The following is a 15,380-nucleotide window of genomic DNA, read 5'->3' as shown; positions in this document are numbered from 1 at the left end:
GTGTGTTACCATTATTTCAAAGAGTTCAAGCATTGTTACCATTATTTCAAAGAGTTCAATCATGCTTAGGAAGTACTGGATTAGTGTGTTGAAGGATTACGGTGGAATCCATTTCTTGATGGAATTCCGTCACCTCTGGTACCATCAAAGTTGCAACCTTGCTTAGAAGAATCCTGGCCGGTAATATTGCAGGCAATTGCATTGGATGCAGTTCCTGTGAATATTGAAGAGAACTAGTATTCAAACTCCACTCCTCAAAATGCATAAAGAAATAGCTTATTGTCCGCATGGTTGAACTGGAATCCGAAGAATATCAGTTTCTTTGGGGATTTGCTCTACTTGTCTTATTTCAGGGCCAAATTCTACCCTTGGTGAACCGAAAAGTTCAATTTATTTCATTAAAGCTAGCAGCGGTGAAGATTCAGCTAGTGAAGAATTATCTTCTCCTAATTACTTTCTTGGTAATTTGAAAGAGAATCTGAGAAGAGGGAGAGAGAGGGAGAGAGAGATTTTAAAATGTGACTGACGTCTGCGCCTTCATGGTTGGCCCTCTATACTAGATTTGTCCGGGTTGATCCTGGGCTGTGGGGTTTTTAATTTTTCACAAACATTATGCATTATTGTCATGTAAATTTGGGGCCAGATCTGTTGACAACAAAACAAAAGCTTCTGGAGTTTGGTGAGTCATGACTTCACCAACTTAAAAGTGAGAGATATTAGGTTTAAATCTCGTAATTGCATTTATCATCAACAAAGATGCTGCAAATATAGGTTGTTGACCTTTCATGTTTATGCAAATGAAGGCCTAAACCAAGGTAGAGATTGTATACATGAAATGTGTTACAATGCATGATATGCATAGAAATAAGCACAAGTAGTTAGTGCCTAGTGCCTAGTGATGGTGTCATGGCTCTGAAGAAGGCGGCGGCTTGGAATTTGATAGATATTGGAGCCACTCTTCTGGAGTTCCCTTTCTCATTTTCAGCATTTTAATTGCTGCACTTGTTAGTGGTATTGCAAGTATGTCATAGTCTTTCGGAGCCTGCGAAATCAATTCAATTCAATTCAATTCAATTGTATGCATCTTAATTTGTAGCCAGGCTCGCTCACTCATGCCAGTAACATGTAAAAGAAAGAAAAAACAAACAAACAAATCGAAATAAATTACCTTGGGGACTTTCATCAGCTTCATATTTGCTTCTTCCAACGTCTTCTGACCTTTCTTTGAGTTGCACCTTGCACATGCGGTGACCTGCATGTTAAGCGTTCACAAGAGAATTCAACCACAACAGTACCTAAACACATGTACCTGCCATATATCCCAGTTTCATAATTGATGTTACAACTTGTATGGTAGCAGCATGACGAATGTATTTTGCACTTTCTGTGCAATAATTGTATTCAATTTATGCCATCAAGGTCTTATTTTCTCCTTCGAAGTAAAGGGTTTCCAGAGGAATCAGATGGACAATGAACAAATAACAGCTACGGAATGCTTCTCCACTTCAGTGATCATTCATTCATGCAGCATCCATTATACAAGTCGATGGAAACGAGCATCCTTTCTCCTAATCTTAGTGAGGTTTTGGATAATCCCAACTGTTGTACATCTCCTTACTGAAAGTTGGAGCTACTTTATTCGATAGCTAATGCCCACATCGCATAATGATAATACTGCATCTTGTTATCATACTCAGGAAAGAGAATTAAGCACCGCTACGGAGTCTGATTTATGCATCAAGAAATCAAATCTTCAAATGGAACTGGTTACCTTACCAGATTATCCCACTTCCACTGTCCACCGCGTGCAATTGGGAAAACATGATCAATAGTCAAGTTTTCACGTGAAGAGCAGTATCTGTTAAGAGAATAGATATAGAAATAAGTCAGTATTCAATTTCCAAATGAATAACCCTTGCCTTCGTGGAACTGGAACTGGAAATAAAAAAATTTATCTAGAATTTCATGGTCATTAAAGTTCCGTTGTCAGTTACTTCCTAGAGAACAGCTCACTTAATTCTAAGCTACATACGTCAGTCAGGATGCAGACAGGTTCTCCAGACATCCAAAGGCAAAACCAGTAGTGAAGATTGTGAAGCCTAATAACGTGTGCTATGAATTTCATCTGTTTGACACCAGATATTGTGAAAAATCGTCCCTAATACACCATAAAAAGAAAATACAACGAGTATTTTTCTTTAAAGTGTAAGAACTTGTAAAGATTTTAATTCCTCAGCTTTTACGCATTGTCCAAATCTGATTAATGCCACATTAATCAGTTTACCTGTCTAGATCTGTAACTCTTAAACCAGTACCTGTAGCTGGTGATCAATTGATAATAAATTGTGTTGGTTGACGGATGCAACTCCGAAACTCTTGGGTAACCCTGCATTGAACCTGATGCATCAGGTCTCCCGCAACTTTCTATTCCTCATCTTAACGCCTCTGCCTGATTGAATGGGGCCATCTTCACTGAAATATGTTTGAAGATTCCCTCATTCTTACTACTTGATGAATTTTTCTCTTTTCATTATCACAGCCAACACAATTCTTTCACCTCTCAACCTTCTCTTTCCACAGTGTTAACAATGTAAATACCTCATGTTTACAGGCACAAGTAAAACCATGCCGCTTTGGAGTAATTAATAGTATCAAGAAACTGATGAAATAAGTTAAACCGCAACAGAAGAAACAAGAGATATGTCTCCACAAATTTATATAGACTTAATCCGAAACACCTTGCAAGATATCATATCCTGCAACAAATCTCTTGTGATACCATCATTGATATCTGAGATCAATGCAGACACATAGCACTGTATTCCTTTTTCTCCTGAAGGTACACCACTAGAGGTCTATTGGTCCTATAGGCTACATGGAGATAACCTATCTCATCTCATAACATCTCCCATCCCTAGTTAAGGTGAGATTCAGTCCCAGGTCTTTGGTATGACTACAAGAGAGACTGTATGAGCTAGTCTAGCTAGCAATGTTCATTAATTAGCCCCTGAGACGCATGTGCTTAATCCAACTCTCATCTAATAAGAAGCAATTATGTAATCAAACTAAGCACAAAAGAGATTATCTGTGCTTACTTCAACAAGTTTAACTTGACTAAAAGGGTAATCTACTTACTGACAAGTGAAACTGTCCCGACATAGTATATTTTTACGACTGAGACTGTTCTTAATTCTTCTTCTCTTTACAATCTGCAGTAAATGGGGAACCTGGAACCAGAAGCAAACAAATGTACTCAGTCCAAATGGACAAGAAGAAACAAGGGGAAAATGCAAATGAGGATGTCAATCCCATGCAAAAACACGATGCAATGAATTAACAACGTACCCTTAGGACAGCCGGGATGTAGTAGGATCCGCTTGGGGAGTTTACAGTCCGGTCATAGTATTCAAGTACATCAGCCTGGTACAAGAGAAAATTTGAACCCATCAAATCCATGTATTGTAATTTGCAAGCAGGCAGAATATTCAATAGGAGTCTGTCCTGAGCATGGCAGGTACATTTGGTTTTGAAGAATATTTCTCTGCTTTATCATCTTTGATGACAAATGCCATCACAAATTAATAACTGTAGAACAACTCATCCTTTTATTACTGTTGGAAAATTGCTAAGATGAACAACAGAGTGGCGGCAGTCCCACCTTCTCCATGAATTCCAAGCAAATAGCACGCTTCCAGCATACAACATTAACCGGCCTGCCACAGTAGAACAACAATCTCAATCAGAAGTATTGTAAGGTGGTAGAGAAGAAGCAGGGAAAGAAACTCAAGAATCAACAGTTTTCGGCTTATGAATTTCTTACAGCATAAATACAAAGAAATGCAAACACAAACTGAGAAACTGTTATCAAGGAATCTAATGAGAAGATAGTACTCCATGACAAGAGCAATGTCAGAAATGAAATTCGGGCCCTCAGGCCTCGATAATCGACATAGCCTACAAGACCACGAGATGGCTATTATAATTTATATTGTACAATAAGCATATCCTGTAGATGAGCTTGATGCTTAATTATCCACTTATCTTTCCCTTTGAAAGTAAATGTACAAGTATAATCCAATGATTCCAATCCAATTCAAGAATGCATGGCCAGTTCTTCACAATAATCACTCTACTGGAGCGCTAATGAAATGAAATTCTTCCAGTTTAGACACAAGAAAGAAGTAACCAAAATTTAATTATTTACTAGTTTGAAAAGAAAAAAAAAAAAAAAAAAAAAACTTGGTATTACAGAGTTAACCATGATATTAGTTAAATGCAAATGATGAAATAGTGCAGAGTGCAGTGCAGGTAAGGTGAAGTGAGAGGTGAGCAGACCTGTAGGAGATATCCAAGACGAGACCTCTGAAGCAAGACAAGTCATCGTCCCTCTCATAGTACTCAACATGATCACCATCGTCGTCACCGCCATGAACACCGTCTCCCTCATCATGATCACCACCATCGACAAACAAATGGGCCTCGGAGTTGAAGCGTTTCGCCTTGTTCCTAGAAGAAGAAGAAGAAGAAGAAGAAGAGTAAAGCCTGGTAGAATCCAATGATCTGAGGCAGCGCCTGCGCCTGAGGAGCTTGTGGGGTTGGATTGATGTGAAGAGCTGCATGTTTTGATCCAACCCCAACCCCCAACCCCCACTGCAGGCCAACTTCACTCGTCGTCCTCCTCCTCCTCCTTGTGCTGTCGACGACAACTGTGCAGCCATTTCCAAATTAAGTAATTGATTAGTGGTTAATTCTGGTATTGCAAATGTTGTGTATTGGTTGGTTTACTTTCTTCTTCTTCTTCTCCTCCTCCAAATCACAAGTCTAAATGAATTTCTGCATTTTTCATGTTTTTGACACTTCACGCAAAAATGCGTCGCCACATATTTTTGCACATGCTTCCTTTCTTCCACTAGGAATATCTTCTTCTGGGGTCATACGAATTGACTAATCTGCCCTTACATTATTTGCTAGCCTTTGCTTCGTGCAACATGATTGCATACATACATACATACAAAAAAGTTAAAAAAAAGGTAACTTCATAAAACAAAATTTTGTTGTTTTTCTTTAAACCTCGCTTACACTAAATTAAAATAAATAAATAAACATATATAAACCTCTCTCCATGTCTTTCCACTTTTGCACTTTCTCTTTCACTCTCTTTCTCTCTCCTTCAATTTTAAAAACAAAAGTAAAAACTTTCGTACACATTTTGCGTGTGGGCGTACTAGTATTAATAAACGAAAGGCATCTTATCACAAGTTACAATATCCGTCCCCAAACCTCCATCAAGCATTCAAGCATTCAAGCAAATCTCCGGAGAAGAAACTGTAACAGTTTCATCCGAAAGCAATTGAGCTTCAAATTAGCAGAAAAGAAATTGCGAATAGAATTTGTCCACTATCACCATGTCTTTCTTTCTCCCTTTCTTTCTTTTACAATTGAATTGTCCCATTGAATTCACAATGATTGAATCAAGAATTCAAGATACAACCACAAACCAAACATACATACCAGCACTAAAATTACCGACAAACAATCAGCATTGAACACTCTTTTGCTGTTTCATGCACTACTTAAGTTGCACGCCTACCACAATAACACAATTCCTAATTCCCAAAGGCAGGTCCAAACTCTCTCTAATGTCTCAGAAATCGGAGAATCAGGACTTGTATATCGAACCTGTGACCAAAGAGATTTCTCTCTCTTTTTCCATAGAAGAGGAAAAAGCTCCTCCTCATCCTCAAGCTCATCAAATCCAATTGGTTTGATGGTCTCCAAGTGTTGCTGGCCCTCTTTTTTCACCCCTTGTCACAAAAGAAAACTAATATTGTTGCTTTCAATACAAGAACGAAAAATTAAAGAACCTTGAGAATCCGACTTACCTATCCACTATCCAGGGCTTCAGTATTAAGAAGGGCAAAGGCAATCCTCACCTGGAGTAACCAATCGCTACCAAGTCCTTGAACATTCAAATACCAGAAAGAAGCAGTTGCTAACGGAAACTGGACACGGCAGAGCTAGTTCACACTGCTGAAGCTTGTTTTTGGCCGCCTGAGAAAGTAAATGAAGAGCTAATGTGAGATTTCAGATGACAGATTTCTGCTTATTACAAGGCTAGCTAACAGAGTCACATAAGATTAACAAGCCATGGTCCCTAAAATTCTGTACAAACAACAGTTTAAGGAAATTGCTGGTTACAGTTCGTACCGGTAATTCTATAAAAGGAAACTTCAGTAGGGGGCTCAATCATATGAAGTGATTGAAATTCTCCGTGCAAACAATGATTTCCTCCTCGTAACCTTTTGACCATCTTACCAGTAATCTCTACAAGAACAAACACCATCTTTGAAATGATGAAAACGATAAGCATCTCGTACTATGATTGTTCGATTACAAATCTTTGACGTGTACTTGATCCAATTATGGCAATCATTGCAAACACGAAGATTCTTCATTACACGTATAGGAACAGCATTAGATAAGTTGAGTAGGCCAAAAGAAATTGCCAATTTCTCACTGTGGATATATACAGTTGGATCCTTCTGCTTCTGTTCTATATCATTCCAAAGGTTGGAACGATCCTCAACATAACCAATTTCAGCTGCCCGCTCATTCAAATCCCCTAAGAATTCATAAATCGTATCTGCAAGTGGGTGCAGTCGGTCACCGACAAAGAAGGCATGAACTGAATTCTTGACCTCAATCCAGCTACAACCGGGCTCTTTCTTCACACCCCTTTCCTTCATCAATTGCCTCGTCTGATCCCTACGATCCCACATTCCTGACACTGCATACATATTGGATAGCAGCACGTACGTTGCTGAGTCTTCAGGTTCCAGTTCTAGAAGATGATTGGCAGCAAACTCTCCAATTTCAGTGTTCTTGCGAGTTATGCAAGCACTTAAAAGAGTCCTCCAAATCATTGCATCTGGTTTCACTGGCATCTCCTCTATAAACTTTCTGGCACGGCTCAGAGAACCAGCTCTACCCAGAAGATCAACAACGCAAGCATAGTGTTCAGGCTTAGGCACTAACCCATGCTCTTTTCTCATGGATTCAAAATAGCCAAGCCCTTCATTTACCAAGCCTACATGGCTACAGGCTGCAAGTACCCCAACAAATGTGACATGGCTTGGTGCTATACTAAGTTGTTTCATCCGCTCAAATAGGTGTATTGATTCAATCCCACACCCATGTTGAGAATAGCCAGTGATCATGGCATTCCAAGAAATCTCATTTTTTTCAGGCATTTCAGAAAACTCACTCTTGGCATCAACAATGCTACCACACTTTGAATACAATGTGATTAACGCATTGGAAACCTCAGTTTCAGAATTGTTGCCAGTTTTTATAATTGTGGCATGGATCTGCTGCCCTTGTTTTATATTTGCTAAGTTAGCAGCAGCGCTAACTGCAGAGCCAAATGTGAACATGTTAGCTTCAACTCCAGCTTTATTCATCCGAGTAAATACCTGCAGTGCTTCCTCATAGTACCCACTCTGTGCAAACCCAGATATCAATCCATTCCATGACATATTATCTTTAGAATCAGTTGCCTCAAATGCTCGGTACGCTTCCCATATTCTACCACATCTAGCGTAAAGGGTAACAAGTGCATTTTGAACTGAAAGATCATCTGAATAACCAAAGACACACGACTGAGCATGAATTTGTCTTCCTTGACTAAGTGCTTGAATACCAGCACATGCACTTATTGCACTTGAAAATCCTATGTTGTCAGACTGAATCCCTCGCCTTTGCATTTCTTCAAAAAGTATCAGAGATTCAGAAAATAGATCATTCTGTGCATACCCGGCTATCATAGCTGTCCATGAGACGACATCATCTGCAGTGAGTCGTCTGAGAATTCTCAGGGCAGTATCCAGCTCCCCATGCTTAGCATACATATCAATGAGCACACTACAGACATAAACATTAAAATGAAAACCAGTTTTTATGACTTGAGTATGTATCTGCTCTCCCAAATTGAGAGCTCCAACAGAGGTACAGGTTCTTAGAATACTAGGGTAGGTGTACTGATTAGGAATCATGCCCTCAACATGCATTTGCCTAAATATCCGAAATGATTGATCCAGATCATCCAACTGACCATAAGCAACTAGCATCACATTCCACAGGACCACATTTTCTGTCTCTGTTGTAAGGAAAAATTCATAGGCAGTTTGCACATCTGAGCATTTCACATAAAGATCAAGCAGAGAACCTTCAAGGATAATATCTGATGACATTCCCGCTTTTATTGCAAGTGAGTGGAGTTGTTTTCCCTTCTTCAGAGCACCAATTTCCGCGCATGTGCTCAAAAGACTAGCAATTGTAACACAGTCTGGTCTCAAACAATCAATCTGCATTCTTTTGAACAATTCCAATGCTCTATCACTAAATCCGCACTGAGCTAACCCAGAGATCAGTGAGTTATAAGATACTGCATCCCTCTGCAACATTGTTTTGAAAATTTGTTCAGCAGATATAAAGTTCCCTGAGCGGGAATATAACGTCACAAGTGCATTGCATACATATGTTTCACAAGAAAAACCCCCCTTGAAAATAAGGCCATGCAGTTGCTCTCCCATCTTAAATAACTCTATTTTGGCGCAGGCACTTAGCACGCTGGAGAACACATAAGGGGTGGGTAAAATATCTGACGTTTGCATCTCAATGAATAAGAGAATTGCTTCTTCTTCGCGTCCATTCTGAGATAAACCAGAAATCATGGCAACCCAGGAAACGCTATCCCTTATATACAATTGATCAAAGACCTTTTTAGCAACATCTACAGACCCGTTTTTGGCATACAAATCAATCAAGGGATTACACACAAGCAAACTAGTACCAAAACCATGACAGATAACCCTAGCATGAATCTGTTTGACATATTGAAGATGAACATTACGGCCACCACATGCCCTTAAAACCCTGGAAAACGTGGTCTCATCAGGATGCACATTATCTGCTAACATTCGGGAAAAGAAATCCAATACTTGACCGGTCAACTTGTTTGCAACAAACACTTGAATTATGTTATTCCATGAAAACAAACTTCTGTAGGGCACATCATCAAAAACCCTAACTGCGCCATCTAAATCACCAGCAGCAAGGTAAGCATCAATAAGGCCATCGCATATTACATGTTCAGCATCAAAACCCAGCTTCAGAATCCTAGAGTGAAGCTTCTTAGAATCTAACAAGGAGCCGGAATTGGAGCAGCCTTTTAAAAGCCAAATATATGTCTGACAATTAGCACGAACACTACGTGTTTCCATGGAATGCAGGAATTCAATCCCCTTTGGATTATTACCTTCATTTTGATGAAGTAGAAAGTCGTCGAGGACAGGGGCATTGGCTGCTGCTGCATTACTAGTATATTCTTCTGGCGAGCTCAACCGGATGACACTCCCACGAAAGCGCTGCAGAAAATGTCAAGCATTAAAGAGCCAGAACAAATCAAGGTGGCGGTTCACAAGAGAAGAGAGAGAATTTTTAAGTAATAAAGAAAGAAAGAGTGATTACTACTACCTTGTGAAGATTGAAACTTGAGGTGGGTTTGGGTTTGGGTTTGGTTGTGAAATGAAGCGGCGGGAAGCGATGGAAGAAGAGAGGGTTGGGGAATTGGTGGAGAGTCAGAGCGAGCATCAAAGATTTGAGACAGCCAGAGCCACTCATCTGTCGACAGTCTTTCAGGGAACGGAACTCAACTGCTGATATCTGTCGAATTCCACTTGTGAATTGTCGGAGAAAAACACTCGGCCGGCTGGATTAGTTTTACTTTTTGGCGGCGGCTCTGCAAGTCAAGTCACAGCGAGCAGCTATGTATGTATGTATGTATGTATGTATGCATGCATGCTTGAGCGAGAGGGTGTTTTGGGGTCCTCACCTCAATAGTCAAAAGATAATAGGGAACTATTTGTTTGGGGCGGCGCGAAGAAGGCCCGGGCGTCGCAGCGAACTTGTTTGTTTGTTTCAGTTCATCCTTCAGCCTTCAGCGGCAGCGGCCTAATTAATTGTAATTTAATTTGTACGTGGAATTGAGGAATTCTTCTAGGTCATTCTTATTTCTTAAGATTACTTGCCAATTACCATTGACAGGCATTATTTTGAATCATGCTTGCTTTATTAAACAAACTCAAATCATACTATAATATTCTAACCTTTTTTTTATTGAAAAAAAAAAAAGGAGACTGGATGGGCAGTCCAACCTTTCGAAGGATGGCAAGACTAACAGAGACAATTCGACCTCACAACGTGCCGCATAAAGTGCGGACTTAAAATTCATCCTAATCACTAGACCATCCCGTGATGGTTATGCTATAATATTATAATTGATTACAACTTAAATAGTAGCAGCACTAGCCAGTCAGTCATTCATTCATTCTAAATTTGTAATTGAGTTGATGACAAGCAGAGCACACTTGAATCATTGAATGGTGTTTCTCATTAACCAACCATTCATTCAAAATGACTTGTTCAACTCAAAAGTCGTTAGATTAGACACTGACTGAATCAGAAAGGTAAGAACACTATCGTTGAGATTCAATCAAAATGTTTCTACTATCAAAACTGCAACGTTTTATTTATAAATTCCTCCGACATCACAAACAATCCCATCAACCCTGCCTTGGCGCATCCTCTTGCCACACCAAGTTACCAACAACAACAACAAAGCTGCTTTTCCTGTTACATATTCACACCTAAGTGCTAACCCCTTCGCAACCCAACCAGAAATAACCAAAAATATGTCGCACCAGCACCACAAGGCATTGCCTACCACAGCACCGCAAGCTACCTTCAGAGATGCGTGTCTGCCTCCCAGCAAATGCTAACGCCGTCTGGTATAAGTAGGATCTAAAACAAGATATAACAGAAATCAATTAGCAATATGCTGCTGTTAAGAGAAACAAACATCCTAAATTCATAATTCATCAAGCAACAGATTATGCTTTCTTTGTGGTATCTGTTTGGGGAGTTGAGGAGGGTAGGGAGGGCGCACCATTGCTGGACCTTCCTGAACTCTGTAAGGACAGGGTATATGTTTTCAAAGGCCTTGTATGTGTCATCCCTCACCTAACTCATCAAATTAAACAAAATGTTAGCAAATCGTCCAAACGCAAAAGCACGAGTAATTAAATAGCAACTGAACAACATAGACAAACAACAAATCACCTTTGCACCCGTAATAACAATTTTCCCTGACACAAATATAAGAAGAACAATCTTTGGCTGCTTCATTCGATATATCAAACCCGGGAAAAGCTCTGGCTCATACTGCACCAGCATAACACAAGATAACACTATTTCTTTGCAAAAACCACTATGAAGCATACAAGTGGGCAGCCAGTGCAATGTGTTCACAAGCCTTAGAAACAAGGGAAAGAGGACATATTCCGTAGAAGGCCTTACTTTGTACACCAAACTAAAAATTCAGAACTGCAGAATTTTGTTAATGCGCTCGTACCCAAACTAAAATTTTAATCTCAATGAGCTCGATATTTTAGACTAATAGGTCTATCCATTGTCCCATAACAATGTTCATACAAAGTGTTCTGTCTACGATAATTGGGTATATACAGTCCTTGTATTGGTCAAAGATATGTTCATAGCATTGATTAATTGAATGTGGGTCCATTGTATGTCTGGAGTCTTGAAGAAAGAAATACACCCAGTTTCAGCAAACTTTCTATGAAGTTCGTTTTGAGTTTTAAGTATTTTCAAGAAAGCATTTTAAGCAATGGACTCCTAGTTTCTTAAAACCGCAAAATACATGGATCTCGTTGACCATAAGCCCGTAAAATGAAAAACGCCCACATAAGAAGATAACTTGATCATGTAAACATTGACATTAAATCATAAAACAAATCTAAAATCAATAAACAAATATTATGAAACAAAAAAAAAAAAAAAAAAAACACTATAAATCATATCGAATCATATTAGGGTTATGAAATGCTAAAGCCCGGGACAGATGGTTCTCACTTACACTTGAAAAGGCACCGTGGGAGTATGCAAGACCCTCAAGTCTTATCGGAAATTTAACATCACAGGAGCCAACAATATTTTGAATCTTGAAATCCTGATGTTCAGAAAAGTATGTATTAAAAGAAGTAATTAAAATAATATAATATACTCTTAAAGGGTTGAACACCTAAGAGAGAGAGAGAGAGAGAGAGAGAGAGACCTTAAATTTAGCATTAAACCCAAGCTTTTGGATGATTCGAGCATACTGGGAATCAAAAATATCAAATCAGATGAAAGAACTCTGACACTATTCCTTGCAACCTAATTAAGATTCACTTTTCTAACTAAATGAAAAGATAATTACGGAGAGAATAATCATCAATAGTAAAACCACTCCCACTCCTGATAGTGACCAATAACAAATGAAAAAATATTTAAGTTGCAATACTTAAGGCTGATGCTCCAAAGCACGGGTAAAAGTCCACTTACACTCTACTCCGGTCAAAACTTGCGAAACTCACATATAAAACTATGTTTGAATTAAAATGCCTAAAATTGGGTCAAAACTTACGAAACTCACATATACCACTATGGTTTGCTATGTTAATACCAATGTGTAAGCATTCAACAGATACCTTCCTTGCTGCCAGTTTTGATTGATGTTCACTTTTTGCACCTGTGCATACCTGAAGTACCATAGACATTCAAAATTTAAATCTCTTAACCAGACGCATCCAAGGTATGATGGGTGCATAACTCAAGATTTAAAATCATAAAAAAGGGAGAGTGGGGAAAGTAGAGGGTTATATCAAGTTGAAAAAGGATCGTCGAAATGCAATGCAATAGTTACCAGGGTTGTGGCATGATGTAAACTTAAAGCCAAATTTATTACCATAGAAGTTTAGTATATAAACATGCAATTCAGCCATCTATGAAAATGAAACTCATAAAAGGATCAGTCTGTCACCAAATATATATCTTGAGCATCAAAATTTGTGAATTTAAGTATCAACATACTGTACATTTTCGACAAGACATGCAATTCAGAAGGACCATAACCAATCAAATATACACTTTAATTCAGATTCAAATCATTCAAAAGTCAAAACTAGCAAGAAAAAAAACACGCTCCCCTTCTAGAATTAAGCAATATCATTACTTGACTGCACCCGACAATTGACACACTCATGTATGTAGGATTCCAAACACATTTCGACAAATACATAATCATCTTTGAATATGATGCTAACAGCCGCATCACCAGATAACAGAGCCATCAATTGGAGTACAATTCAAGTAAGATAAACTGTTTTATCAAATCTCACTAACAGGCATAGATTTAAAGAACAAAGTCATTTTTCACAAAAGAAGGGATCGAACAGGAGCAAAAAGATTCAAAAGCAAATTGCTTTCAATAATGATATTACAACAATACAAACAGCTGAAATGAAATCATATCATTGTCAGCAAATAGAATCCCAAAAATTTTTGGGAGGGCTCACCATCTTCCCAGAGGCAAAAATCAAAGCTGTAGTTTTTGGCTCCCTTATTCTCATAATTACAGCAGCAAAACGCTGAAAGACCATTGAATTAAAAAGAAGTTAGTATTCAGTACTCCAAAATGTCTCACGAGACAGAAAATATGCTAACAAAGTCAGACTTTATTGTAAGTATAGTTTCAGGTATAAACAATGGCCCAAGCAAGACCATTTTGGTAAAGTGAGTTAGCACCACTAAGAACCCTCTATAAAGTATTTTAGAAAAGTGAGCAAGCACCACTAAGATTACCAACATGCTACTGAAATAAATTATAGTCAAGCTTACAAAAAGCCTTGCATACCTTGGGGTTGTATTCTGCATTTCGAGCTTGCAACGCAATTTGCTTAAGATCCAATTTACAATCCAAGTTAACTGTAGATACGATATTCCTACAAACACAACCAAAACAAGAATAAATCATGAAACTTCACTATTTTTCTTCGAAAAACAGAACGTTATTGCTCACAGAAGGGAGGCCTATAGGGTTGATTAAAATGTCTTGATATTATGCATGGGAATAGTCCAAGTTTTATTTTCTTCGGAAAAGAGAACTACTTTAGCTAACAAACAATAGAACTGCGAAAAGAAGACCACCATAGAACAAACAAAAAAGAGACTTAGCTAAAGACTCTCCAAAATGCAAAGACTACCAAACAGCAGCTTCTGATGACAGGTTCTAACCATCGCTTCATTTCCAATAAGAGACTAATATTTAATAAAATGTTTCTTAGCAAATAAAACTCCAGTCCTACAAGCTTTAGACAAAGAACACAAACACACACAACAAAAAATTCATATAGTTCGGCTTTAAAAAGTCAACTTCCACCACAAAATTTGAAGAATTTCAATTTTTCAAAAACACAAAAACATCTCACGGATAGAAATGAAACAGTCGAACCCATAAAATTTCATCTCCATTTCCCTACTGAAAACCACCATAACCCCATACAGTGATAATCCGAACATAAGCTTGCGAAACCAATCAGATCGAAAAAAACCCACTACGCAAAACTCAATTCAGAAGCCTTGGACATGGATATTGAAACGAGAAAACGATATTAGAAACTTCAAACGAAAGGGGAGAGAGAGAGAGAGAGAGAGACTTACTGAAGAGTGGGAACGATGCCAGAGGGGTGAATGGAAAGATCTACAGGTTGGCTCTCTTCTAATCCACTTTGATCCCCCATTTCCAGTATCCCACTATAAAGGGCTCCGTCGATTTCACAAAAATACTAATTTACGATAAGCAAATAAATCAAATCAAAGTTTAATTCTTTAATTATTCTTGTCGGTTCCAGGCAATTGGTCTATTGATCGTCCTGAATCAGATCTGCGCAACCTCCTTTGCTCACAATTTCTGAGCCTTAAACAATCTAGGGTTTCGAAAATAATCGGGAAAGAAAATGAGAAGTAGGGAAATTGAAATCGGAGGAAAGTTGGGAAATGGAGGTGGGAAATTTTCAAAAAAGATGTTCTTTTATAGGTTTTGATAGAAGAAATTGGGGAGAGATGGGTTTGGTTTTGTATCTCTGAGGAGGAAATGCGAATGCGGGATTATGTGAGAGTTGTGCGAGGAAGGCCTTTCCCTTTTGTTGTCTGGCTCGGCTTCGCCACTTTTTGTCGTTTTCCTATATATAAGGTCCACAGGCTGATTCTTACATAGCCAGTCAATCCCTTGCCATTACCGGATGTTGCCGGTTTGGTCTCGTGCTTGTCCAAGCAGGATAACCGGATAAGGGGTGGCAATTTGAATTATTGAAAATGTTATTTACACATCGATTTTTACTTCAAAGACTCTCACGTTTTTTTTAAGTTTTTGATACTGATCTTCTTCAATTTATTGAATTTGACAGTCGAAAATTAAAAAAAAT

The 15,380-nt window shown here is 38.5% G+C and overlaps 3 protein-coding genes across 9 annotated transcripts; all 3 read right to left on the bottom strand.

Moving 5' to 3' along the window:
• Positions 1-716: 716 nt before the first annotated feature.
• On the bottom strand, positions 717-4,888 carry LOC103956206. Of its 3 annotated transcripts, none has more exons than XM_009368162.3 (7): positions 4,336-4,886; positions 3,659-3,713; positions 3,346-3,420; positions 3,136-3,227; positions 1,777-1,858; positions 1,169-1,252; positions 717-1,042 (listed from the first exon to the last, which is right to left on the bottom strand). In XM_009368162.3, the coding sequence occupies exons 1-7, from the start codon at positions 4,716-4,718 to the stop codon at positions 905-907; spliced, it is 909 nt and encodes a 302-aa protein (XP_009366437.2). In that variant the 5' UTR covers positions 4,719-4,886; the 3' UTR covers positions 717-904. The 3 variants fall into 3 exon arrangements, with proteins under 3 accessions (XP_009366437.2, XP_009366438.2, XP_048424118.1); XM_009368163.3 differs by having other exon boundaries at positions 3,613-3,713; positions 4,336-4,606; XM_048568161.1 differs by having other exon boundaries at positions 807-1,042; positions 1,772-1,858; positions 4,336-4,888.
• A 451-nt stretch (positions 4,889-5,339) lies between these two features.
• On the bottom strand, positions 5,340-10,041 carry LOC103956207 (pentatricopeptide repeat-containing protein At4g13650). 5 transcript variants are annotated; one of them, XM_048568151.1, is made up of 4 exons: positions 9,893-10,041; positions 9,532-9,799; positions 6,208-9,425; positions 5,340-6,051 (listed from the first exon to the last, which is right to left on the bottom strand). In XM_048568151.1, exons 2-3 carry the CDS (start codon positions 9,679-9,681, stop codon positions 6,312-6,314), a joined length of 3,264 nt encoding a protein of 1,087 aa, XP_048424108.1. In that variant the 5' UTR covers positions 9,682-9,799; positions 9,893-10,041; the 3' UTR covers positions 5,340-6,051; positions 6,208-6,311. The 5 variants fall into 5 exon arrangements, with proteins under 5 accessions (XP_048424108.1, XP_009366439.2, XP_048424109.1 ...); XM_009368164.3 differs by having other exon boundaries at positions 5,340-5,804; positions 5,883-6,051; positions 9,532-10,040; XM_048568152.1 differs by having other exon boundaries at positions 5,340-5,804; positions 5,934-6,051; positions 9,532-10,040.
• Positions 10,042-10,514: 473 nt separating this feature from the next.
• LOC103956208 (TATA-box-binding protein 1) lies at positions 10,515-15,079 on the bottom strand. Its single transcript, XM_009368167.3, has 9 exons — positions 14,617-15,079; positions 13,811-13,898; positions 13,473-13,544; positions 12,606-12,656; positions 12,191-12,235; positions 11,993-12,085; positions 11,179-11,280; positions 11,006-11,079; positions 10,515-10,860 (listed from the first exon to the last, which is right to left on the bottom strand). Coding segments are annotated over exons 1-9 (606 nt in total). The 5' UTR covers positions 14,697-15,079; the 3' UTR covers positions 10,515-10,859.
• Positions 15,080-15,380: the final 301 nt, after the last annotated feature.

Source organism: the organism of the source record quoted next, unplaced genomic scaffold (genome assembly GCF_019419815.1).
Source record: "Pyrus x bretschneideri cultivar Hongxiangsu unplaced genomic scaffold, Pyrus_bretschneideri_v1 Contig47, whole genome shotgun sequence".
NCBI classification, from domain to species: Eukaryota; Viridiplantae; Streptophyta; class Magnoliopsida; order Rosales; family Rosaceae; genus Pyrus; species Pyrus x bretschneideri.
This window is presented reverse-complemented; position numbering and strand designations above follow the sequence as displayed.